Source organism: Rhamphochromis longiceps, linkage group LG15 (assembly GCF_057381845.1).
Source record: "Rhamphochromis longiceps isolate RC_006_pf linkage group LG15, R_longiceps_female_GT1.1, whole genome shotgun sequence".
Classification (NCBI taxonomy): Eukaryota; Metazoa; Chordata; class Actinopteri; order Cichliformes; family Cichlidae; genus Rhamphochromis; species Rhamphochromis longiceps.
In genome coordinates this window covers 23,922,389-23,947,548 of record NC_140571.1, presented here as the reverse complement: position 1 = coordinate 23,947,548, position 25,160 = coordinate 23,922,389, and the positions used below count along the sequence as shown (strand labels likewise).

Sequence of the window (25,160 nt, the reverse complement as noted above, 5' to 3'; positions counted from 1 at the left end):
CACACAGTCAAGCACACGCACCTGCTGTTCAAACCTCCTGTTTAAGAAGGGCACCCAATCAAAATAAAGTTGGATTAAAGGGAGAAAGATGGAGTTAAAACAGCTCTTTTTCAGACAGAGAATACCTACAGCTGTAGGCCTCCATTGAAAAGCTGGTTGCAGGTTTCAGAGAAGCCTAAAGCTTGATTTATCCTACGTCGTAACTTTCATAGTAACTGGAAACTCCTTTTATTCCTACACAACAACTTTCCACAGTATTCGAGTTATTGCGTTGTGCTTCAACCCGCATTATGTTTCTTGGGAGGTGCACACCAGGTAGAAGGTTGCAGTGTAGGGTTAAAATAGGGTTCCGGTTATGGCATAAGTTACGACATAGAGCTGACGCAGAAGTGTAAATCTATTCTGTATATATAGGATGATGTGAAGAATGGAATTCCTGTGAAGCAGCTTTTACACTAGCTCTAAATTCACTGCACTGTAACAGATCACACATACACTCACAAAAATAAACGCACACTGCAGGTGGTCTAACTGCAACGTGGGTTTCTGCCGTGTACTCAGAACTTTCTGAAAGCCTTCATTCAGTGCTTAGTGTGCACTTTAGCAACAAGCAAACATTAACAAGGGCCTCGGGGAGGTCAGAGGTCTGTACGCTGGTGTTGAAGAACAAATAATGTGATTCGAGTACATGCATATTAATTTCAGAAAAGCACAAAGAACACAACAGCTTATGAGAGATCTTTCCTACTTCATATGCAGAATTTATTTTTTGTATTTTTTGCAGTTTCTATAAACACATGTTCCTTTGACACAGACTGCTGAGTCCCAGCGTGTGGTGGAGATGCTGAATATGTAGCAGTCCTCACACAGAAATGCCCTGCACATACACGCTGGAGTGGTACTTCCATCTAAAAATCTTGCATCTTGGATCCTTATTCATTAGATTTATTCAGGTAAAGTACATTGAAGCGGATGCATTTTACCTGTTGTGCCTCACAACAAAACAAATTCCTGACCCAGAACACTCTTTACAAAGGTCAGCTACAATTTATCTTAAGCATAGATAATCTTTTCTTGATAAATTCATACAGTATCCCTGCTAATTATGTGGTTTATACCATGTATGACAATCTCACCATATTCTTACGGACATTCGGTCGATCGGGGCTCAAGAGTTGGCAGTTCGTCTTGTAATCGGAAGGTTGCCGGTTCGAGCCCCGGCTCCGACAGTCTCGGTCGTTGTGTCCTTGGGCAAGACACTTCACCCATTGCCTACTGATGGTGGTCAGAGGGCCCGGTGGCGCCAGTGTCCGGCAGCCTCGTCTCTGTCAGTGCGCCCCAGGGTGGCTGTGGCTACAATGTAGCTGCCATCACCAGTGTGTGAATGTGTGTGTGAATGGGTGGATGACTGAATGTCCTGTAAAGCGCTTTGGGGTCCATAGGGACTAAGTAAAGCGCTATACAAATACAGGCCATTTACCATTCAGTTGGGCTGTTACACAATTCCTACATGGTGTGCATGTGTGCGCTGGCAGCTCTGTTTAACAAGGTAAGAGAGACAGGATCAATACGTTTATACCCCCAGCTACAGTGAACATGTTGCGGGTCTTTTGCATAACAGACGTCCTGCAGTGAACACAGGGCATGGGTATCAAGCTGGGTCGAAAATGAACCCAATTATCTTCAAAGGAACCACTGCAATCTGATAACTGAATTAAACAATGATAAGAGCTCTGATAGTGGATACTGAGCGTGCAACACTTCATTAAAAAAAGGAATGAAATTTAAAATGACAAACTGAGTATTACCTCACAATTTACTGAGTTGCTCTGATAGGAATACTGTAGGATTAGAAAACTGATTTTTCACTGATAATAAATCTACTGAAAAATAAAAGTTTTTAACTTGCAACACAGAAGACAACATTTAGTTTACTCTGGGAGTCAAGTCAAGAAAAGCAATCAGAAGAAAGTTGGGATCTTTGGTGGCATTTGCTCTCATCTCACCTTTGAGATGTTTTAGTCTTGTTTTTAGTCCACTGCATGGCCAAAGTATTTTACAGGTCAAGAATTCACCAATACATTAAGAGAAAGTGCAACGATTGAAAGAGCTCATTAGTGATGTTTAGGTCCACCGGAGGTAATTACAAAGAGTAAACACTTTCCCCCCATCATTAAACTTCACTAGACTTTTTTTTCTGACAATTTGGTTGCTTTACTTAAGATTAATGTCAAAAAGGACTTTCTCATATTGGAGCAATTCTTTACAACTTTTTTTTCCGTTTCCATGTCTGTTTCAGAAACTCCTTCACTCGGGATTTGGGTTCATGATGCTGCTAAAACTAGTGCGACTGCCCCGAGCTCCGCAGACGTCCCGCTTAAGTCCGCCACGCGTACACAGCAGGTCATATTTTTACTTCACCTGGTTGTAGGTTGTCTCTCCTGCTACTCCGCCTCCCCCTGCTACCGCTCCTGGACTGAGCTCCGGCAACCTCCTCCGGCTCAACACCAGCAGGTAAACCAGCGCTCCCAGCCACACCAGCACCGCCACGGCCACCGCCAGCCTCCGACAGAGTCGCTTCATTTTCCGGTCAGGAGGAACCGGCGGCGCCCGCAGCCCGGCTGCTGTCAGAAGTCCATTTCACAGAAGCGAGAAAAGAAGTGAAAGAAGCCTCCACTCACTGACACGGCAGCAGCGTGCCTGGTCCCGCTCACTGTAAAGCACCGACTACACGCTCGCTCGCCCTCACTCTCGCTCCTTCAACTCACAGAAGCGCGAGCGCTTCTCTGACACGCCTGACAGCCGTAAGCGCGTGCGCTGGTGTGCGCGAGCATGTTATTGTGTGTGTGTGTGTGTGTGTGTGTGTGTGTGTGTGTGTGTGTGTGTGTGTGTGTGTTTTTCGCTGAGGGAGTCCTGGACCCTCCTGAAGGTTTGACTGGGAGAGCATGGAGCTCCACCTGGCGACACCCGCAACTACTCCACTAAGGAGGAGCCCGAAACAAAATAACAAGGAGGAAGAAGAGAGAAGAAAACTGAGAGAAAACAAAGGGAGAATGATCAGTTAGGTCAGCATGACAGGCATTGACTGGGGAAAGATGTAGGCATGCATTTACTTGTTTCCTTGCTCTGATAGATTATTGTTTATCTGTTGCATACTTTTGGATTTTGCAGTTTCTGCTCAGCCAAGTTATCCAAGTTTGAGTTTATCGATAATAACCAATGTGGAAAACTGGCAGATTATCATAAATTAAAATAAGTTAGTTGCAGTTTCTGAAAAGTGTGAAGAATAGGAAACTAATATGAAGTACTGCTTAAAGGTACTTTTTGTAATTAACCTTGACAGAATGTAATTAAAACCTTCACCATCAGGGGGCAGAGTCTTACCACGTTTATAAAGCTGCTTTCAACTAATCCCAAATGCCTGATTTAGACTTCTTCAGTTAATCTTTTTAGAGTCTGACATGTAACTTATGTAAGTGGCCGACATTGTTGCTAGAATTTATACTTGCGTTATACGGTCATTTCCGTGTGTTTGTGCCCCGGTGTTTTGTATGTGGTACCAGCTGATAGAAAAATAAAATGTTGGCGTGGTTGGATTTTATCGGGTGTATACATATTTGTCCCTCAAGTTTTTCTACTTTGTTGTACATTCCCCCAAATCTATTCCATTACTGATTATTTCTCCTTATACTGCGGTGACAATTGTTATTCTCGCAATGATTCAAAAACTGGAGGGACTTTTTTTTTTGCTTGTTAGGTAAAATGTGTAAACCATTACACTAAAATTTCCCAAACTGGCAACAAGGATATGAGGAAGTGGCATGAGGACTGATGCATTCATCAAAATGAGAATCCTTCCCTCTGACCAATGCCAATTAAATATGACATTCAACAACACAGCATCACACATTGTTTATGAATGTTTTTGTTATAGTCCAACTACTGCTGTGTTTTATGATCTCAGAAGTTATGGCCACTTTTAATTAAATTCATTACATGCTGTAATGTTGTAAGACGTCATGCCTATTTTTAATAGCACCCTGAAACAGTGAAGGTAAGTGCAGTAAGTTTGATGAACTTAAATAAAAGAAACAACCTATGAGTAAAAAAAGACAAGTTCTTTAAAGAGCCCTTCTCCCACCAAGGTCTATGCGTCCTTTATACACTGAACGTAAAAATACTTCTGCAAAGAATCTATCTGTCCATCCTTGATGATAATGCCTCTAGCAAGCCTCCTCTGTCATCCGGGACAGAGGAAGCTTGCCATTATTTTCGATATCCTTCAAACATGAAGCGGTGAGATTGGTTTACAAATCACAGATAGGAGGATGAAGGACAAAAGAGACGAGGGTCACTGACAGGAGGACGTTTCAGTTATGAAATGAGAAAAGTTCTTAGTTTAGTTTCCATAGACAGTACAAAGGCTAGAATTTGTCACTTTGACCTTTATCTAATGTTTAGTGATGTCTTGTTATGAAGCCTTGAATTCAGTATTTTCACAGCAGGAGACTTGGTATTTTGAAACAAGAGAGATGGACTGTGAAACTGAGAACACCACACACCCTGAATAATCATCCATTCTGACTCTAATGATGACCATAATTCATAGACTGAACTTTATGTTTTATTCATTCTGACCTGAAACTGGTGATTGAGCCAGTACATTCATTATGAAAGTGTTTACTGCAGTGAGCAAAGCAGACAAAAGACATTTTAGACTTGTATACAGCTGGGAGTCCTTCTGGAACCAGTGGCATCTCCCCCTGCTGGTTATTAGAAAGAATGCAGGTTTGGATCACTTCCATGGTGGCTTCACTTATTTATACTTTCTGTATTAGCTGTCCATTGCTGTCACAAGAAGCAGGAAAATTGTTTATTTGATCTGGAATGGATATGGGACAGTGAAGGTACTGGGTTTGGCTCCGAATGCTCTATTGACTCACCCCACCCTCTTTTGGTAGAAATTGATATTACACAAAAGTACGACCTGGCCCAAGTTCAACTTCAGCTAATATTTCTTAAATGTCATAGATGACACAAATGATTACATACAGGTTTTGAATATAAGTCAATATAGTTTTTAACTTTTTTAACACAGGAATTTACAATAAGTACATTTTAAATGAATCACTGAATAATATAAATGATAAATATTCAATAAATATCCATGCAAGGGCTCTGTTAGTCATTAAGATAGATTTTTTAATATATATATAATCCAGGCCTACTGGGTTATCACATCTCCTTGTCCTGAGTAGTTTTCTATCCATAAAATTAGTGTAGTAAAAATATTTTATTATTGCATTACTGCTATATTTAACCATGCTGTGTCCCACTTCAGCAGTGAGTGTGCAGTATGCAGAATTGGTAATAAAATAAAAGCTACCAAATGTATGGGAGCAACAAAAGAGGACAGAGGGATAGAGGAGAGGAGAAAGTGCAACAGAGTGGGAGAAAACGTGGGAAAATACAAAGGAGGAAGCAAAGAACAAGAACAATAAAAGAAAATGAGAACAAATGGAAAAAGCTGAAATAGGAGTGATGAGACTGGAAGAACATGAGGAGGGAGGAAGCAAGATTGTATTTTTCCTGTTTTCAGACAAGTTGACAAGAATAAAACTGTCAGTTATTCCACATATCAGTTCAATAAATTATCAGGAACACTACTGAGCACTTAAATCCATCCTATATTTATCAATAAAACATGTGGCACAAAAATAAAACTGTTCCTTCTTATGAGATATGAACCTGAGGGAGAAAAAGATTTTTACTGTCTTGGTGCACCATCTAGTGTCTGTGCTGGGTAACGATCTGTGTATGTCTGTGAGTGAATCCAGGTTGAGGATGAATTCATATGGTCATTGACCTCAGTTTCTATTTTCAAAACGGTGGTGTAGTTCCTCTGTGTTGCAAAAGTCAGTTTTCAATGAAACCAAAATCCAGCACTTGATCAGCGCTGACCAACTTGAATGTATGAACCAACTTGAATATGAATATATATATATATATATATATATATATATATATATATACACACACATACATACATATATATATACATACATACATATATACATACATACATACACAAACAGGTGCCATTCATACAGGTAACGAGTGGGGGACAGAAAAGCTTCTTACAGAAGACGTTACAGGTCTGTGAGAGCCAGAGATTTTCCTTGTTTGAGGTGACCAAATACTTATTTTCCACCCTGATTTACAAATAAATTCTTTACAAATCCTACCATGTGGATTCATGGATTTTTTTTTTTTCACATTCTGTCTCTCACAGTTGAAGTGTACCTCTGGTGCAAATTACTGACCTCTGTCATTTTAGGTGGGGGAACTTGCACAATCGGTGGCTGACTAAATACTTTTTTGCCCCACTGTGTGTGTGTGTGTGTGTGTGTGTGTGTGTGTGTGTGTGTGTGTGTGTGTGTGTGTATATATATATATACACACACACACACACACACATTCTTCTCCTTGGTCTTCATCCTTCTTGGGTTTCTGCTGCCTGAGGTATTCAGTCGGTTGTGGCCATCTTCCTGATGTACTCATGGATGTTAGACCAGGGTTGGGCAACTCCAGGCCTCGAGGGCCGGTGTCCTGCAGGTTTTAGATATCCCCTTGGGTCAACACACCTGAATCATATGTTTGTTACCAAGCCTCTGGAGAACTGTAGGACATTTTGAGGAGGTAATTTAACCATTTGAATCAGCTATGTTGGATCAAGGACACATCTGAAACCTGTAGGACACCGGGACTCGAGGGTAGGAGTTGCCCACCCGTCCTAGACAGTGGTTCTGACACTCCATTTCGCTTGGAGTACCGTCTCAGGGTGAAACCCTCCACACATGGTCAGGAGCTTCCTCGTCTTGATGTCAGTGGCTTCCATCTCCTCCTTTGGCCAGCTTATTATCCCAGCAGTGTAGGTGTTGATTACCTGGATCTTGCACTTCCCATTCAGCTGACTACTCAAGACTTGCCTGACCCTCTACAGGTATTTTGTGGTTGGGGCTTTCCTCTTTGTGGTTCCCATTCTGGTAGTGTGAGATATAGATTTTTTAAAAAAAATATTTTTTTTAAAATCAAAACAGGGTAAGTGTTTGTAATTTATTACCAAGTTAAAACTGAATTTTTGATTCTTAATTTGGATTCTGATATCAGTGGTGATTTATGTGGAGAAAAATAATTACCAACATATAGTGATCCAACAATAAAAGACACATCACATCCTCTAATCCAGTTTATTTTCCTCAGCAGAAAATGGAACACGATAAAATTAAAATGAGAAGATAGGACAGAATTATGTTCCTGCGTTTTTATACATTTAACTAAATATGTCACTCTATGCTAGGGTGTAAGTAACTCAAACTGATATAAGGTTAAATAAATTTTTTCCTTTAAAAGGTACAGAAAGATAATTTGATTTTTCCATTTCTCATTAGCACTCGAAGAAAAAAAAAAAAAAAAAAACAAAACAAAAAAAAAAAAAAACTTTTTCAAAAGTAAAATAAGAATCAGCCAACAAACCCTTCATCCTTCACTGTTCTCACTGGAGAAGACAGCAGGAGTGGGGAGTGATGAGGGACAGAACAAACCATGACTTGTGAGGATTAGCATAGTTAAGTGGTTTTTCTAAAGGCTTTCAACCCAAATCAACTTTTATGGAGTTATTTTGCAAAAGACGACACCTTCTAATTTTCCTGCCGTTCAGAGAGACCTGCTGCTATTTCTCCAAATTGAAAAACTGAAACGGTCACGTCATCATCACACGTGTGATAAAGCTGCAGATTATTATTATTATTTATTTATTTTTTTTAAATGGAGATTCTGAATTTGTTTTAAATCAACCACAACGTCTTTATTTTGTTGCACTCACACCTCGAGCTTAAAAAAAAAAAAGAAAAAAAAAAGGATGAAAAACGTCAACTTCTGCAGCATCACAAACTAAACATTGATTTTGGTAGAACAATCCTTTTAGATAAGGAGGAAGAAATATTTAACTGAACAATATGCACAGCACAAAGTCCAAGCAGTCAGACTGAGTAGGCTGATTAGGAGTAGGATTGGAAGCAATGACAAAAAAGAAAAACGTATGAGGAAAGGGGAAAACCACTCAATTTCAGAATTCGCATGATATTTCTGCAGCCAAAACATTCATTAGACACTAGAGTCAGTTTGAATCTGTGGTAAGAAAACAAACAAACAATGCCACAAGCAGTGTATTCAGTTCTTAAAGTCTTACAATTGGCTACTTTGACAAAAAGACAAACAGAGTTTTCAAAACCATCCAACATTTGCCCTTTTTTACTTTAGAAGTTTTATTTGATGTTTTAGGTGGACATTTATCACAGATTTAAACTAAATAATCTCGCTCTCTGAAATGATGTTCTGGATGACAATCAGTATTAAAAAAAATAAAAATAGTAAGGAAATAATATTTTAAGAATTATATTCCAAAGAGACATCTCAAAGCTGAAAATAAATCCCCAATTTATCCTACCTACAAAAAAAAAAAACAAAACAAAAAAAAAAAAAAAAAACAAAACCACAAAATAAAAAGGTAGTAATATAAATACTCAGTGGGAAGCTATGGAGACTCAGTTATAGTTCAGATATTTGTTTTTCTAAATTAATATATGGCATTTTGGTGAAGAACTCTTCATTTGAATACAAAAATTCAGTCGTCTTCCCCTTTATGTATCAAGAACAACAGTACCACTCAGTAAATTGAAAAATGGGAGGGAGAAGGGAGAAGCGGGACTGCTACACAGAGGATTTATCTGAGTGTCTCTTGTCCATTTAGTGTGTTTGTCTATTTTATTTATTTATTTATTTATTTGTATTTTTCCTTTTTGCCAACAGTCTGTGAGCAGAGGCAGGGATCGGCTGTATTGTCCTCCACGACACCGTGGCTAAGCAGTAAAAACAGAGCTAATCAAGGTAACGGCCACACAGGAGGGAAAAAAAAAAAAAAAGAATAGAAAAAAGGACTGAACCATGGCAGCGTCCTTGGACTGCATCACATTACCAAATGACACGCTCAAAACCTGCACAAATACACTGTTGCTAGAACCATGCATGAGTACAACTGGTTAGTGATGCCGTGCATGGGTCCAAACACGGGTGGAAGAAAGGGGGAAAAAAAAAGAAAAGAAAAAAAGAAGAGGAAGGTGAGGTTACAGGTTTGATACCTCGACCCCTTGATGACGACCTGAGGAGTGGTCGTGGGATAGTGCTAGACCCCTCATCCGCGACCAGGTAATGGGGGGAAAAAAATCTAAATAAAACAAATAACTCTGTAGAATTCAAAAAAATCCAAATGGATCAGTTCAGCTGAGCGTTAGAGCAGTTCACTTCCTGTACTGAAAAGAAAGAACAAAAAAAAAAAAAAAAAAAAAAAAAAAAAAAAAGACTGAGTAAAGAGGAGAAAACCGGGGCAAGGCACAGAAGAACTGTGCATGACATACAACTGACTGGATCCGTCTCTGTGGTGTCCTTCCTCTGAAGACGGGTGGGGTTAAGGCTGTGTGTGTGAGAACATGCGATACTGAACGTAGCTCTGAAGAACAGCCACCAGGCGGCCCCCTGTTGGCCCTGAGCAGAGTCCGAACAGACGCTCCAGGCAGGAAACCAGGACTTCAACAGGGTGGCCTTAAGCTCAGATCCAGAATCGTTGGGTCAGATGCAGGATGTTACAACCACACCCCATCCCCTCCTCCTCTTCTCCCCCCTCCCACCCGCCCCCTCCCATTACCCCATTTGTCAATTCTCCTAGACCTCCTTCCATCAACACCACTACCTCCTCTTTGTAAGCTCCTGTTTTATTGGATGGCTGCTCACTCTGTGGCCAATCAGGAGCACTCCTCCCCGATGCGCTGGCATGAACGGCCCACCTTGCGGTCCAGCTTCACCATCTTGAGGACGGCCTCCTCACGTCCGCGGCCCAGATGGTCGAACAGACAGTCGTGTTGCTCGGGTAGACGGTGGAGCATGCAGAAAACGTAGCCTGGGAGGCAAACAGAGAAGCTGGTGAGGCAGGAAGTGACCCCAATACACATTATTTAATTTTACTTTGCCAAGCTTATTGTTAAACAAGAACATTGGGAAGAGGTCTCTTTTCCTAGTTTCTAAAGCAGGTCTGTGCTATTTTCTTTATACAATTTTAAGAGGATGAATGTGCATTACCTGTAATTTGTACATGTGAGTGATTCTGATATAGTTATAGTTTTCCCACATTATTTATATGCAAACATTTGACAAAGATGCCATAAGCCAATGACCATCTTAGCTTATACAGTGACATGCGTCTCAAAGATGATACTGACCACAGCGACAGGATCCCAGTTCCTGCTGCACCAGCTCTAGTTTGGTTTGGCAGCGATAGCAGCGCCGACGGTTCTTCTGCTTGGGCGTCCCGCGGGCCTCTTCGCCACTCCCTTCTTTCTCTTCTGTCCGTGGTCGTTTCTCTGGTGTGGCCTCGCTCTCCGAGCCCGAGGCTGGAAACAAACACCAGGGTTAAAGATTTAGCGCTCAACCTGTCAAAGGTCGTGCGGCGCTAGAAGGCAAGAGGAAGAGGTGGTACCTGATTCTCGTGGACGTTTTGTGGGCGTGCAGAGTGTGCCTTGGGCTGTTTCTGTGGACGACACACCTACAGGTGGAGGAATAAAAGGCGAGTGAGACACGATGTGGAATGACCTCCTTCCTTTAACATCCACTCCGAGGAAAGAAAACCTACGATTGTACTGTGTACCATGCTTAAAATAAAAACAACTTCATCATTTGAAATTGAAGCTGAAATGTCAATACTTAAACTATTAGTCATTACATTATTATATAGATGTTCTAACATTTTTCAGCAGGCCATATATTCACTTCATCCAAACCAGCTTGACCTTTTCAAAAGCCATTAAATGTCAAAACAAATGAAATGAACATTTCAAGGATTTTTAAATGTGATTTTTAAGCAACCAAAACAATATTTTACAAATGATACAAAACAAAGATGTATGTATGGAAAGGTGCATTTTAAGCGCTTAATAGTGAGTTTAGGAACGATTCTGTACATCACCTCAGCATCAAACAGCAGACAGATACAGTTACCAGCAAACTCAGTCAAGCGAAAGGTGGGTAAAAATTTAGTTAATGTGCTGGTGGAGAGACTTTGATTGGAGACCAACAGGAAAACTAATACTGAAGTTTGTCACATGGTAAGAAACATGACTCCAGATGAAAGCAAGTATAACTCTACAACTTAGAAATGTGTTAAGAACAACATTTATCTATATTCCCTACTGCTTATGCGAGTCTGGGTCATAGGAGCAGTAGTCTCAAGCCACCGCCTTTAGCTCTCTGAGGTGTTCCTGAGACAGCTGAGGGATATAATCACTTCAACATGTCCCGACTCTGCCAGGAGAATCTGCTCCTGGTTGGGTATGTCTGAAACCATTTACCTAGGAGACCTCCAGGAGACATCCTAATCAGAGGCCCAAAACATCTCAATTAGCCGTTTTTGATGCAGAAGAGCAACTCTACTTTGAACCCCTTTCTTATATTTAAGCAGGAGCCCAGACAGCATTCAGAGTACGCTCGTTTCTGTCCCAAAGCGTCCAAAAAAAGATTTAAAAAGTAGCAATTTACAAAATAGATTATATTAAGTAATTATTGTTGACAATCTGCTATAGACCAAGACACACTAATCATCCACAACATTGAATCCACTAACCTATGATGTGAATAAACGTATTATTCTGTTATAATGCAACAATCTACTGGGGAAAACTTGGTTCTTGATCTTTATTAATAGTCTTTCCACCCTTGTACGTACAGTTTCCCCACTTCTAATACTCTGTGACGGCAGAATCTACCCCAGCAAGGAAAAGAGCTCTGATACACAGCAGAAACTGCTCAAAGAACATGATGAAGAGCCTAAAGTGTTGACCTGATCGGATTAAACATGCATGAAATGCATCTGATCAAGAAAAATCTATAGATCACCACAACTGTCAAAAACAAAGCGCTCTGGCTAACGTCCCTACAGGTCACCCCTAGAAGGGAACAGCTGACATCCATAAGGCAGGTGATTTTAATGTTGTGGTTGATGTAGCATAGGATCTGGTCATACAGATCTGAACAGTCAGAGGCTTTTGCAGAGAACTGTGTTTTCTACTCGAGATTGAAGTTTTCCTTGTACCATGTGCCGCTTTGTACTAGAGAATTACTACTGTTGCCTTTTCTATGTTTTAAAAGCAAAACCCACAGACAGATTCATCCAGTACTTATTTAAAGACCGAAAAGGCTGCACAGCAGCATTTATGCCTGCACAAACTGTTCCAAACCACAGAGACATCATACTGCTTCATCTACAAAGAATGACATTTAACGTAGTCTTGAGGTCCACGATAGTTGAGAAAATTCCTACATGAGGGATTTTATGAGCTCTGCAATGAACTTCATATTTCATTATGTTCCTTTGTTTCAGTGCTGCACTCCTGTGTCAGCCATGTTCTGCATCTTCCTGTGCTTGACAAAGAAAAAGAACAGTCAGTCCAGACTATCATCACTGCCACAAACAGCTTGCTCTGCATCCATCAATTCTTTGAGAAAGACTTAACCGTTAAATTGAGCAAAAGTTTCAGTCTACTGTGACCATTAACCTTTTGCTTCCACATTGTTAGGAAAGTTTGCTCTCCTGAAAGTCAGTTTTTAAAAACAGAACAGGGTGAGTGTGAAGTCATTGGCTGACCAGGCTTACCTTCCCTTGTGCTGGAAAACACAGGTAAGGGCTCTTCAGCTGACAGTTGCTCGGAGCTTGAGGGCGGCAACAATGATAGGGATTGGCTACTGCTACTGCTCATCTCGCTACTGAAAACTGGCGATTGGCTACTCCCGGTGCTTTGGATGGGCTTGGGGGTGCAGTCTTCGACTGGCTGCTTCTTTTGGACGTCTGTGGTCAAGGACAGAGAGTGAGGGAGTAGACAGGAATGTAAAAAAAAAAAAGAAGAAGAGAAAAGAAGAGGACAGGGAAAATACAAACAGTGGGAGGGACAGGAAAAAAAATAAATAAGAGGAGATAGGACATTGTGTCAAACAGACAACTCTAGACTTATGGAGTGTGGTATAGGCACTGTGCACCCCAGATCTCCCGTTATAACATCTGTAAAAGGTTTCATGTAGCTGAAAAATACATCGAAATTAGTGTATAAGAGTTATCAGGCAATTTAACAGCGATATGTGGGAGGTACATATTTAAACTAAAACCATCAAGTCAACCTAAAGACAAAAAAGAAAACATTTGGTGAAACAGTGAGTTAGTCCTCCGCCCTGACAGAGCTCTCATATGTTATTATCTTCTGCCTGACCATTTCCTTTGGTATCCCAGTTTTTCCTGTCTGTCAAACTATAATGCATCGGCTGTTTGGTAAATATAACTGTGAGCAGAGTTTCCCTAACATCATGTTCCAGAGTGCCTCAGTGTTTATGGCTCTCTCCTCCCATTACACCTATAACTTTTAGCAGTGACTTGAAAATGGAGCGTCCACTGAATTCAGCAATCATCTGACTCTTTCCTTATCAGTACATTTGAGGAAAGTCAATAACAGCTGACGGTCAGCTGCTTTAAGGATCTGCATTTACACTGTAGATGGAAACACATCTAAATTAAATTACCAGCAAACAGACAAAACTCTAGGAAATGATTTCATCCCAAAAAGTCAATTACACGATTACTTGAAACAATCGAAGCCCAGTGCACTGATTAAAAGGCATCTTGTAAAAACTGTGCTCAAATTAATATTCTGGCTTTTTAACATGCCACGCTGTATTTGTAACAAATAGTTGCCACCATTTAAAAAAAAAAAAAAAAAACCCCAACAAAAACAACATATTAAACTTTCTTTCATCAGCAATAATTTACTGAATACCTTCCAAAGCATTCAACATTGGTGCCATCTATGCCTCTATTTTCCTTCTATGGTAATCTTTGATAAGCAGCTTCCACCATTGTTGCATATTGTTTTATTTTATGGTTGATTAATCTGCATATTCACAGATTAACCAACAATCAAAATAATCACTGGTTGCAGCATGCGCCATCTCCATCTCTCTGCAACTGATCATTTCATGACTACCATGTGTGTATAAAAATAAAATAAAATAGAACTTTAACCTTAAAAAAAACCAAAAAAAAAACCCAGCCTGAATGAAAGTACAAACCATCTCTAAACTCCATTACCATGTGGCTATCAGTTAACTTTACCAAGTGAAATGTGACTCAGTGAGACAAAGATAAAAATCACCTTGCACGCCTGAGCTGGTTCTTGTCTTTATTCCACCACCACCCTCTCCCCGCAGGGGAAGGTGTGGGAGGCCAGCCTAGATTTTACTTTTACCTCCACATGTGGGCTAACCCACTTCTGCTCAGCCTCCATACTTGTGTGTATCAAGTCTATTCTAAGCATTACTGCTGTCTGTGATGCTAGGTCCTCACTGTCTACCATGCTACCATGCTCACTGGTTGCTATGACCACCGACAGGGCTGCGGATCACCTTCAACCCTCATCCACCTGAACCAGACTGGAGAAGTCATTGGGACAGCTTAATTCATACAATGACATTTTCAAACTTTAACTGGGCATTTTTCTCTTGTGCAATTATCATGCTGGAGAAAAATGAAACTTTCTATGTTTTAGAAAGCTTCCAAGCAAAACAGTAAATGCAGTAACCAGAGAAACAGACAAAGATAAGTCTGTTTCCCGAATCTGCCCTCAGAGAACAGCTACCATCTTCCCAGCAAATTAAGAAGATTTTATGGAATCTCATCATCCTTTATGGAAGCAATTATCTCCTAACTTTCACCGTTTTCCTCCAAATGGCAAATACATCATTTTGGAGTGAGGCGCTTTATGGGTTCTTTCGTTTTCTGAGAATGACTTCTTAGCATTATTGACATTCCTAACTGAAATCTGCTGGCACACCTAGCCTCAAGCTGCTGCTAGCAGTGTGTCAGGCTGTCACTGAGAATGCCTCTGCACGCCAAGAGAAAATGAACATCCAATAGTTTCAGCCATTTATATGTGAGAAGTAAGCAGCTGCAAGTAACTCTCAAAGACAAAGACACACCCAGGAGCACCCAGGGGTGCTGAAATGCATCCATCCGTGCATGGGTATGGGGATTTGAATCTCTGTAGTATAGACTGTTAACTCTGTAGTCAAGCAACAACAGCACAGGTGAAACTCTGGAGGCAACTGATGTTAAAAATGACATAGGTAATAAGCCTTTTCAGTTAACAGGCCTTATACACCAATGCAACTTTAAATCATTTATCGTTTTAACCATTACTACAAACTGAAACCCAGAGAGGCACAGAAACAACACTGCAATTGGCTTTGAGTACCTGCTGTGGGGGCAAAGGAATTTTTTTTTTTTTTTTTGACAACGAACATATTGGGCGATTGTGGCTCAAGAGTTGGGAGTTCACCTTGTAATCGGAAGGTTGCCGGTTCGAGCCCCGGCTTGGACAGTCTCGGTCGTTGTGTCCTTGGGCAAGACACTTCACCCGTTGACTACTGGTGGTGGTCAGAGGGCCCGGTGGCGCCAGTGTCCGGCAGCCTCGCTTCTGTCAGTGCGCCCCAGGGCTACAATGTAGCTTGCCATCACCAGTGTGTGAGAATGGGTGGATGACTGGTTGTGTAAAGCGCTTTGGGGTCCTTAGGGACTAGTAAAGCGCTATACAAATACAGGCCATTTATTGAGCCAGCCACAACTTCATTGGACAAAACATCACAACATTCGAGTGAAAGACCACACGTGTCCTGTGGCCACATTTACAGACAAAACAACCAAAGTGAACATCAGAAGCAACAGAATAGCTATCAGTTCTGTCTCTTTCGTACAGCTTCCAGCTGGCTTGTACTGACGGACAAAGAAGTCTGGCTCATTCTCCAAGTAGAGTTCCTACTTTCGTGCATGTAAGCAAGAATGCAAAGTAGCACCACTTTAAATCTTTTATATTTCGAGAAAAGTCACGCAGTTGGCAAACATTCAGTAAACTGAGGGATGTTGTTGGCTGCTGAAAGATGTCAGGTACCCAAGGTGTAACAGGACCCATTTGTGTCCTGTGCCTCCTTTGCTATTGAATGATATCCAAATGAAAACCCAGTGTTGTTTATTTCCCCCCACAAGACAAATACTGTGCATTTAGAAGTGACTTACCAGCAAAACATTTGGAGCATAAGTTCATTGTTTTACTGGACCTGGAAAGACAAGAGAGATAATGTCAGTTTTTAACCTCCGCAGACCTGCTGTTTGTTTCCACACATTTCAACCATCTATAGTTCAACTTTATGTGTAAAAGAAGAAACAATGTCAAATTACTAAATGTGAATTTAATGGGAGTCATCTATATATAAACATCTTTTCCTCCAACAGGTTAATACCTGTATTTACTGCAGAGTAGGTGAACATAAATGTGGAAGAATAATACCACTCTGAATTTTTCAACATCTCAGATAAAAATTATGTCATATCCAGCTCATTAAATCTATGATCTTTCATAATCTCCTCCAAGGCTTAATCTCAGGATTTTAGAAATTGGGCCTTGGCTTCGAGGTAAGACTGAAAGAAAAGGGAGAAAATTGATAAGCAGACGGTTGCTGCACAAGAGGAGCACATGGCTGGAAGAGGGGATATTCTTCCCCACTGTTAAGCTATTGTTGCTGATGAATCTTCTGTCACTCCCTTGATTGTTTCAGCATTACTAGTTTCCTGCAAGCTGCAAGCAGAGAGACAAACATTTCATCTTAAAGGCAAATTACGCCCATCTGGTTTTACGTACTCGAGTAGATTTCAGTCGATCTTTCTGTGGCAGGGACTAAACACGATCACAGACTTTAGAGGGAAAACCAGCACACCGCAGACCACGGCCTCTCTGTGTGAGGATCTAAACGTATTCTACGCTAGATTCGACACAGCGAACACCATGAGACCGGACAGTGTGCGCACCGCGGATGACGTCAGTGCGCACACTGTGTCTGAGGAGGATGTGCGGAAGTGCTTCAGGAAGGTGAACGCACGCAAAGCTACTGGTCCGGACGGGATTCCCGGCCGCGTCCTCAGGTCATGCGCGGCTCAGCTGGCTGGAGTGTTCACGCACATCTTCAACCTTTCCCTCTCTGTCTGTAGTCCCAGCCTGCTTCAAAATGGCTACCATCATCCCTGTACCCAAATCCTCCACCATCTCCTCATTGAACGACTGGCAACCTGTAGCCCTGACCCCCATCGTAAGCAAATGCTTCGAGAAGCTGGTCAGGGACTTCATCTGCTCTGCACTACCCGACTCACTGGACCCTCTACAGTTTGCATACCGCCACAACAGGTCCACTGATGATGCCATAGCCCTGACACTACACACTGCCCTGTCACACCTGGAGAAGAGAGACACGTATGTGAGGATGCTGTTTGTAGATTACAGCTCAGCATTCAATACCATCGTTCCCTCGAAGCTGGACAGGAAACTGCAGGATCTAGGACTGAGCAGCTCCCTCTGCAGCTGGATCCTTAGCTTCCTGTCTGACAGACGCCAGGTGGTCAGACTGGGCAGCATCACCTCATCCCCCATCACACTGAACACTGGTGCTCCACAGGGGTGTGTACTGAGCCCTCTCCTGTACTCACTCTACACCTACGACTGCACAGCCACTAACAGCTCCAACATCATTGTGAAGTTTGCGGACGATACTACAGTGGTGGGTCTTATCACCAACGGTGATGAGACGGCTTACAGGGAGGAGGTCAGCGCCCTGACCCACTGGTGTCAAGACAACCATCTCACCCTCAACGTCGCAAAGACAAAGGAGTTGATAGTGGACTTCCGGAGGTGCAGAGAAGTACACACCCCCATCACCATCAACGGCGCTGCTGTGGAGAGAGTGAGCAGCTTCCGGTTCCTTGGCGTACACCTGGCTGAGGATCTTACGTGGTCAGTACACACAAACAAAACAGTGAAGAAGGCGCAGCAGCGCCTCTTCTTTCTCAGGAGACTGAAAAGATTCGGCATGAGCCCCCGCATCCTCAGGACCTTCTATCACTGTGCCATTGAGAGCATCCTCACTGGATGCATCACCACCTGGTATGGCAACAGCACTGCCTACAACTGCAAAGCTCTCCAGCGAGTAGTGCGGTGCTCTGAACGGATAATTGGAGGTGAGCTTCCCTCCCTCCAAGACATCTACAGGAAGCGCTGCCTGAGGAAAGCGGGGAGGATCATCAAGGACTCCAGTCACCCCAGCCATAAACTGTTCAGACTGCTTCCATCAGGAAGGAGGTTCTGCAGCATCCGGTCCCGTACCAGCAGACTGAGAGACAGCTTTTTCCATCAGGCCATCAGACTGCTGAACACGTCATAGACACCTCAGCTTCACTACTGGAACTTCAACATTATGCACTCCATACTGTATATAAATGCCACTTGTTTTGCACATATTCAACTCTGTATATTTTATATATTTTATTATTATTTTATTTTTTTACTATTTAATTTGTAAAAATGTGTATACACACACACACACACACACACACACACACACACACACACACACACGAAAATATTTAGTATACACATCCAGAAATGCATACACTATTATATATTGTACATATATTTATTAGTTTCAGGTTGGCCATTCTTGTATTTTGCTCGTTTGTGTTGTTGTGTTTGCACATCTCTGTTGCTTGTGGGGCTCGCACACAAGAATTTCACTCGCATGTGCTGTGCCAGTGTGCCTGCACATGTGATGTGACAATAAAAAGTGATTTGATTTGATTTGTAGTCAAAAAGGGGAAAAAACTATGCTACAAATTAGGGCTGCACGATTTTGCATAAAATGAGAATCACGATTTTTTGGCTTAGAATTGAGATCACGATTCTCTCACGATTTTCTTTTCCAGTATAAATATTTATTGCACTTATTAACTGCACATCAACTTCGTAACAGTTGAGACTGAACATAAAAACAATAAATAAACATAAAAACAACAAAAAAGGAAGAGTGAGCGCTTGTTTTCATGCAGATTACGTCCCAGATCAAAATGCGGTACAATCGTCGTCTTTTTTATTTTCTTTTTTTTTTTTTTTAATCGTTGTCATTTGGAAATGAGATCGCACATAAGTATGAATCGAGATCGCGATTTTCTAACGATTAATTGTGCAGCCCTACTACAAATTCACTAATATTTGGTTCAAGTTCAACAATAGGTAACCTGCTGTTACAATGCTCAAACCCCCATTTGAATTTGCAAACTGTGCATATATTGTCAACCTAAACTTCAACCTTCATTTGCTGTTGCATGCCTCAAAGAACGGCTGAGACTGACAGCACGGGTGGCTGTAGCTCAGGTGGCAGAGCAGGTCAGCCACTAATCAGAAGGTCGGTGGTTCGATCTCAAATATCCTTGGGCAAGATACTAACCCCATGTTTGCCTACTGGTGGTGGTCAGAGGGCCCAGTGACGCCAGTGTCCGGCAGCCTCGCCTCTGTCAGTGCGCCCCAGGGCAGCTGTGGCTACAATGTAGCTTGCCATTGCCAGTGTGTGAATGTGTGTGTGAATGACTGAATGTAGTGTAAAGCATTTGTTCTTTGCCTTTCATCTTTTTGATGGCTGCATAGTAACAGCCTAACTAAGAACTTTCAACAAAAACACAAAAGTGATTTTACAAGCTTTTGCCATGAATAGTCAAGATTTGAATAGACAGAGAAAACATTCTTACAGAGTTTAAAGTGACCTAGATGTGACCTTAAGGTTTTTTCATTGCAAGTCCATTCAGAAGACAATGAACAGTTTTAAAACTAGTCATTTGAATCTTTTCTTGGCAATTGGTAAGACCTTTGCCACAGGTGTGTCTTTCCCTCACCTTCTGGGCTTCTCTCCAATGTCCATACCACCACAATGTCTTTGTTCTCAGCCATTTCTGTTCACACCGAGTTCTCTCAATGGTACACAAGCTGGAACTTGGTGGGGTATTCATATCATTGTTCCTACAGGAGCTGGGTGACTAATACAGAAGGACAAGCCTGCACAGACTGTTTATACTGAAAGCAAAGAGGTGAATGATAGTACCAGACAAATTCAGTCGCTCTAAGCCAAACAAAAAAACAAAAAACAAAAACAAAATGCAATTTTGAGACAATTTTAATATTGTCATCTAGTCTTTAATAATACTTAAATCACTAAAAGCCTGAAATTTTCCAAATAAGATGGCTTCTTTTTTCTTTGCTACATAAACCACACAGGATAAAACAAGTCTTCTACAGACAAAATATACTTCATTATGCTCCCAGGTGACGCTTCAAGGTGGAGACAAGATGGGAAAGCTTGATTATGTCAGCACAAAGGTGCCACAACCAAGTCAAATATTTTGTTTAGGTCCTCAAAACGCAACTTGTTCATCTGATAGCAGCACGCAGAGTAGGAAAAAACAAACAGACTGATAACTATTCCGTCATTTTGAATCCAAGAACAAGGCTTTACTCAAAGAAAGTATTTTTAAATCGATTACCTCATCCTCTTAAATCCTGTTGCTCATAAGAAGTGATCAACCTGTACATTAGCTACTCTGAAGTATCCACAAATTAAAGAAACTTAAAAGCAATGTTTGAAATGATTAAAACTAATGTCATCCAGGCTGCACTTTAGCTGTAACATATCTTGGTTGCAGTTAATCATTGCTAATCAAAAGGTATTCTCATCAAAACTCAGTGTGAGATAGGTTTGTCTGCAGTTACAACCAATAATAGCTCATTTAATGCCATTATTAATGATTTATTTTTATTATTAACTGAAGTTACTTAGCATGTTTTACTGAGCTTACTACTGGACTTTATAAACTCATGGAGCCAACCTGTGCAAACAGGTGATTTCCATTGAATAGCATCGCCTTATCTCAAAGAAGTAATCAATGAAATCACTTGTGGTTTGACTTTTATTTGCTCAAGTTAGTGCAGGTTTGGACCCAAAATTAACCGATGCCTTTAAACCCTGATGAGCTGACATCTTAAAGGACACATTGGTATGAATAATATTGGCAAACCTGCATCAAAGTGCAGTATTTGTATTTCGGTAGTTTAGTTCCTGGTCTTAATTATCATTTTACCTTATTTATATATTTGTTTTATGGACTTATAATGAATGCCAAAATGTTGTTTCCTGGAATAGTGTTGCTCTCAGCTCTCATTTAATTTTATTACTCCCCTGTTTATTACCTTTAACTTTTTAAAAACCATTTTACTGTCCTCTTATTGGTTTTAATAACCACTTTATTAAATATCTGTTTCTTCTGTGGATTTAACATGTACATTTTTAGCCTTTTTTAAATTGTATTATTGTTGCTTTTGCTTGTTTTTAAATCAATAGTCGCATTTCATAATATTTTATTACTTTGTCTGCTTACATTTGTCTATTGATTTAGTTTTATATCATCTATGTAGTGCTGTGCTACAGACTCTGTAGTAGCTTAAGCAGTATATTGTGCAACCGACTGGAACCAAGTCAGTCTTGCACTAGTTAATTATTCAGATATTTTTTGTTTTGTTTTTGTTTCTTTGGGGCTGAGGGACACCAAAAAGAAAGAAAGAAAAAAAGAAAGAATTTAAACAATGTAAATATCATCAGTACTGACAAGGTGAAGGTTTGCACCCCATATTTTTAGTAAGATGTAAAATCCTGCAAATAGTTGAATAAAACCTTGAAATCGTTTCACGAAGCCTTGGCTTTTAGGGACATGTGCTGAGAGACAGCAGATTTCCCCCCCCCACCCCCCCAGACCAGGCGTTATTCTGAGCTGAGGCAGGCTGGGGCCATAATCACACAAGGCTTTCATTCATGTCGCCTGACATTGACAGGTGGGTTACTGCCACCTCCAGTTTGCTTTCTGGACAGCAGAAAACGAAGCAGCTGGGGAAGATGGGCTGGTTATCAAATGTCAATTCATAAGACTATGTTCTGTATTGATATTTGCCTCAAAGCAAGTGAAGACAGGCACAAGAAATTATCAATGCGTTTAATGAGAAATAAGCAGTCACTTCTTATGGTTACTACTAAATACATTTAAAAAGGTTAGTCATTTTTCCTATGGGGTAACACAGGCGAGATCAGTGAATCACATCCGGTATGCAACACACATCCACCTCTTGACAAGAGCGAATGTAAAGAGGGGCGTAAAATAAACGACAAAATAAGTTTAACAACACATTTAAATCTTAAGGTTTAAGAAAAGTAGCGTGTTAAATATTTAAATCCAGCTTTCCTTTGAAGTCGTAGACGAAAACAGGGCAGGTTTAAAAGGAACCTGCTGGCAATAAATCATTTTCTATGTCGGGTACGTCATCTCCTGGCTTCAAAAATAGCCCTAAAAACGGTAAAGCACGGTCGGAAAATAACAACCGGCACTACAGGAGACGACAAAGAGTGTGAGAGCTCTAAAAAGGGGGTAAATTAAGCTAGTTTTCAAGCTAGGAGGTTATTTATTAGCCAACTTCCCAACCCCCCACCCTCGGCCTGTACAACAGAACAACAACAATGGGTTTGGACTAGTTGAACCCGTTTAGCACATTTCATCCGGATTTACTTTTCAGTTCAAGATAGCGGGTTTAATCCGGTTTCTATCAGGTTTAACACTTACCCCCAAAATCCGCAGGGACACCTGGGAGGTAGAGTCGGAGGTTTGCTTCGTTCACTAGTGTCTCCCATGACTTCCAACACACACACACAAACACAGGCACCCACACGCGCGCGCACCCACACACACGCACACACAAAAAGCCGATAAGGAAACGCGAGGCTGGGGATGAGTCCGGGGCCTGGTCGTTCAATGAGAAAAAGCCTTCAACGCTCAAATTACACAAAACGATAGCTGTCCAATTCCTCCGAAAGTCCACACATGGGTAAAAAATAAATAAATATCGCGTCGGCAAACTCGCTTCAGCCACAAAAAGCCTTCCGTTAAGTCAAAGGAAACGGCTTAGTTTGAACTGGAATAATTGAACAGCACTCAAAGCAATCAGCTGGATGTTCGGACTTTACAACCGACAAACGACTGGAGGGGGGCGTTCCGGTGTTTCAGTCGACACCAAAAAGCTTAAAATGAACACCGCCCGTCCACCTATACGAATAAAACACAATTATGGCGACGTTAAATGTGTGGGAGGGTGCGAAAAAATAAAAAATAAATAGACTGAGCAAGGCCTTCCCCTCTTGACAGTTGAGGACCACCCCTATTCACACGTCGCTGGTATGAAGTATGCTAGGCCGGAAACGCGTCCATCAAACCAGAAATGTCAATATTGGCCAACGAAATGATGGTAAAACAGTATGAACTAACACCGCTTCTACACGGAAAACATCCAGAATAAACACATATGCCAACATTTCTGAGTCGCCGTGTTTACTTTTCTCTATAATCCTGAGTGTTAGTATTGGAAAGGCAAGTGTACAGCGAGTACTGTACAGTAAGAGTAAGCCATAGATGTACTATAGAGTAAAGCAAAACAATGAAGCTATGGACTAAAGCAATAACAACACGTTTTAAAACTACAGTTAACACTCTATATATTGTGAATTGTCTTTTCAGTATTTGAAAATGTGGATTGTTATATTTAAAAACATTTATAAGGGAATAAGTGAAATAGCAAAGTAAAAGCAAATTTTATTCAAGAACTTCATGAAGGTAGCATCAGCATGAGATGCCTTAAAAACATAATTTCTTTACTGTATTGTTTTTTACTGTTAAATGCAGTTAAAGATTGCATTTACTGAAAATCACCCCCAATATATAGTGCACTGTGCAAAAGTCTTGAGCAACCTTCATTTCTTTATAACTGCCTTCTACGGAGTTACCTCTATTTTTAGGTGGTCTTGAGCAATATTTCTCCAGGATTTCTGAAGTCTTTCAAAGTTTTTCTTTGGGCATTGCCTGCTTCTGCACTCAGTCCAGTCCTCGCACCTGACAAATTTAAAAGGAATGTTTTGTTTCTGTTTTTTCAAGCTTAACACCAACCCATGACTCATTAAAACACAATGACTCTCTAGAGATGACAACATAGCAAAGAACCAGTTTGAAATTTTATCATTATCATACTAGCAACCTGTTGCACTAGTGTCACTCATGGCTGTCGCAAAGACACATCAGAATTTCCCATTTCTTTAGATGAATCTACAACAAAGAAACAAGGAAAATTTTGATTGGCAATATATATATATATATATATATATATATATATATATATATATACATACATACATACATATGTATATATATGTGTGTGGGTGTGTTTGCTAAAGCCTCATCAGAGACATTATCTGTTGAAGGGCTGTTGTCAAGAAACCATTGCTAGGGATGGGAAATGGAGAAAAGGCTGAGGTATGCCATATTATACAAGCCTTATGGAGTGACGGAAGGTCAGGAGAGAGTTACAACATTATCTATTAAATTATCTATTACCCCCTATGTAAAACATAGGGGAAAGTCTGTCATGGCTTGGGGCTGCATTTCAGCCAGTGGTGATATTATCAAAACTGATGAAATTCTAAACGCAGAAAAATATGGTCAGAATTTGATCCATGTAATATCACCTGGAAAACAACTGATTGACTCCACTTTTCAGCATGACAATGATCCCAATCAGTGATGGGATGGCCTTCCCAGAGCCCGGACCTCAGTGTATGATCATCTTGACAGAGAACAGAACGGAAAGAAGAACTTTCAATGTCCCCCCAAAAGCCAAGAGAATTTTCTTGAAGACTTAAAGAAATTACAAGAAAGCTGCCTAAGAGAGTTCAGGATGTGTTAAAGAATAAATATTAGACACACCAAATATTGACTTTAATGCTGGTTAGAACTGTACAAACTACGTTTTTACCTTATATTGCTTTATTTCCTACTTTCATAGCAAAATAAACAAATGAGGGGTGTCTCAAGACTTTGTACTGTTTCACAGTAGTGTATATACTGGTTAGTAACCGAGTCTGTGGTCCTACGAGCTGTAAAAACTCCTTGGATGCAAGTTTCCTACCTGCTGGAATAAACAGTGCAACTTTTCTCACTATGAAAAACAAGACAATAAAACTTTTGATTTTCAAAACATGACATTTTAAAAAGTTTTATG

At 40.8% G+C, this 25,160-nt stretch overlaps 2 protein-coding genes across 4 annotated transcripts in view; both read right to left on the bottom strand.

Moving 5' to 3' along the window:
* Nucleotides 1–3,389, bottom strand: part of galnt14 (UDP-N-acetyl-alpha-D-galactosamine:polypeptide N-acetylgalactosaminyltransferase 14 (GalNAc-T14)) — a 266,824-nt gene extending 263,435 nt beyond the window's left edge. The window contains exon 1 of one of the 2 annotated variants that reach the window (XM_085383098.1): nt 2,422–3,389. In XM_085383098.1, coding sequence (XP_085239224.1) covers nt 2,422–2,583 — 162 coding nt within the window. In that variant the 5' untranslated portion in view covers nt 2,584–3,389. The remainder of the gene's footprint in view (nt 1–2,421) is intronic. The other variant, XM_085383097.1, reaches the window with a different exon arrangement.
* A 4,401-nt stretch (nt 3,390–7,790) lies between these two features.
* Nucleotides 7,791–23,252, bottom strand: zfand3 (zinc finger, AN1-type domain 3). 2 transcript variants are annotated; one of them, XM_085381864.1, is made up of 6 exons: nt 22,679–23,252; nt 16,220–16,260; nt 12,781–12,952; nt 10,592–10,704; nt 10,335–10,505; nt 7,791–10,015 (listed from the first exon to the last, which is right to left on the bottom strand). In XM_085381864.1, exons 1-6 carry the CDS (start codon nt 22,744–22,746, stop codon nt 9,861–9,863), a joined length of 720 nt encoding a protein of 239 aa, XP_085237990.1. In that variant the 5' UTR covers nt 22,747–23,252; the 3' UTR covers nt 7,791–9,860. The 2 variants fall into 2 exon arrangements, with proteins under 2 accessions (XP_085237990.1, XP_085237989.1); XM_085381863.1 differs by having other exon boundaries at nt 10,592–10,657; nt 12,761–12,952; nt 22,679–23,249.
* Between the last annotated feature and the right edge of the window lie 1,908 nt (nt 23,253–25,160).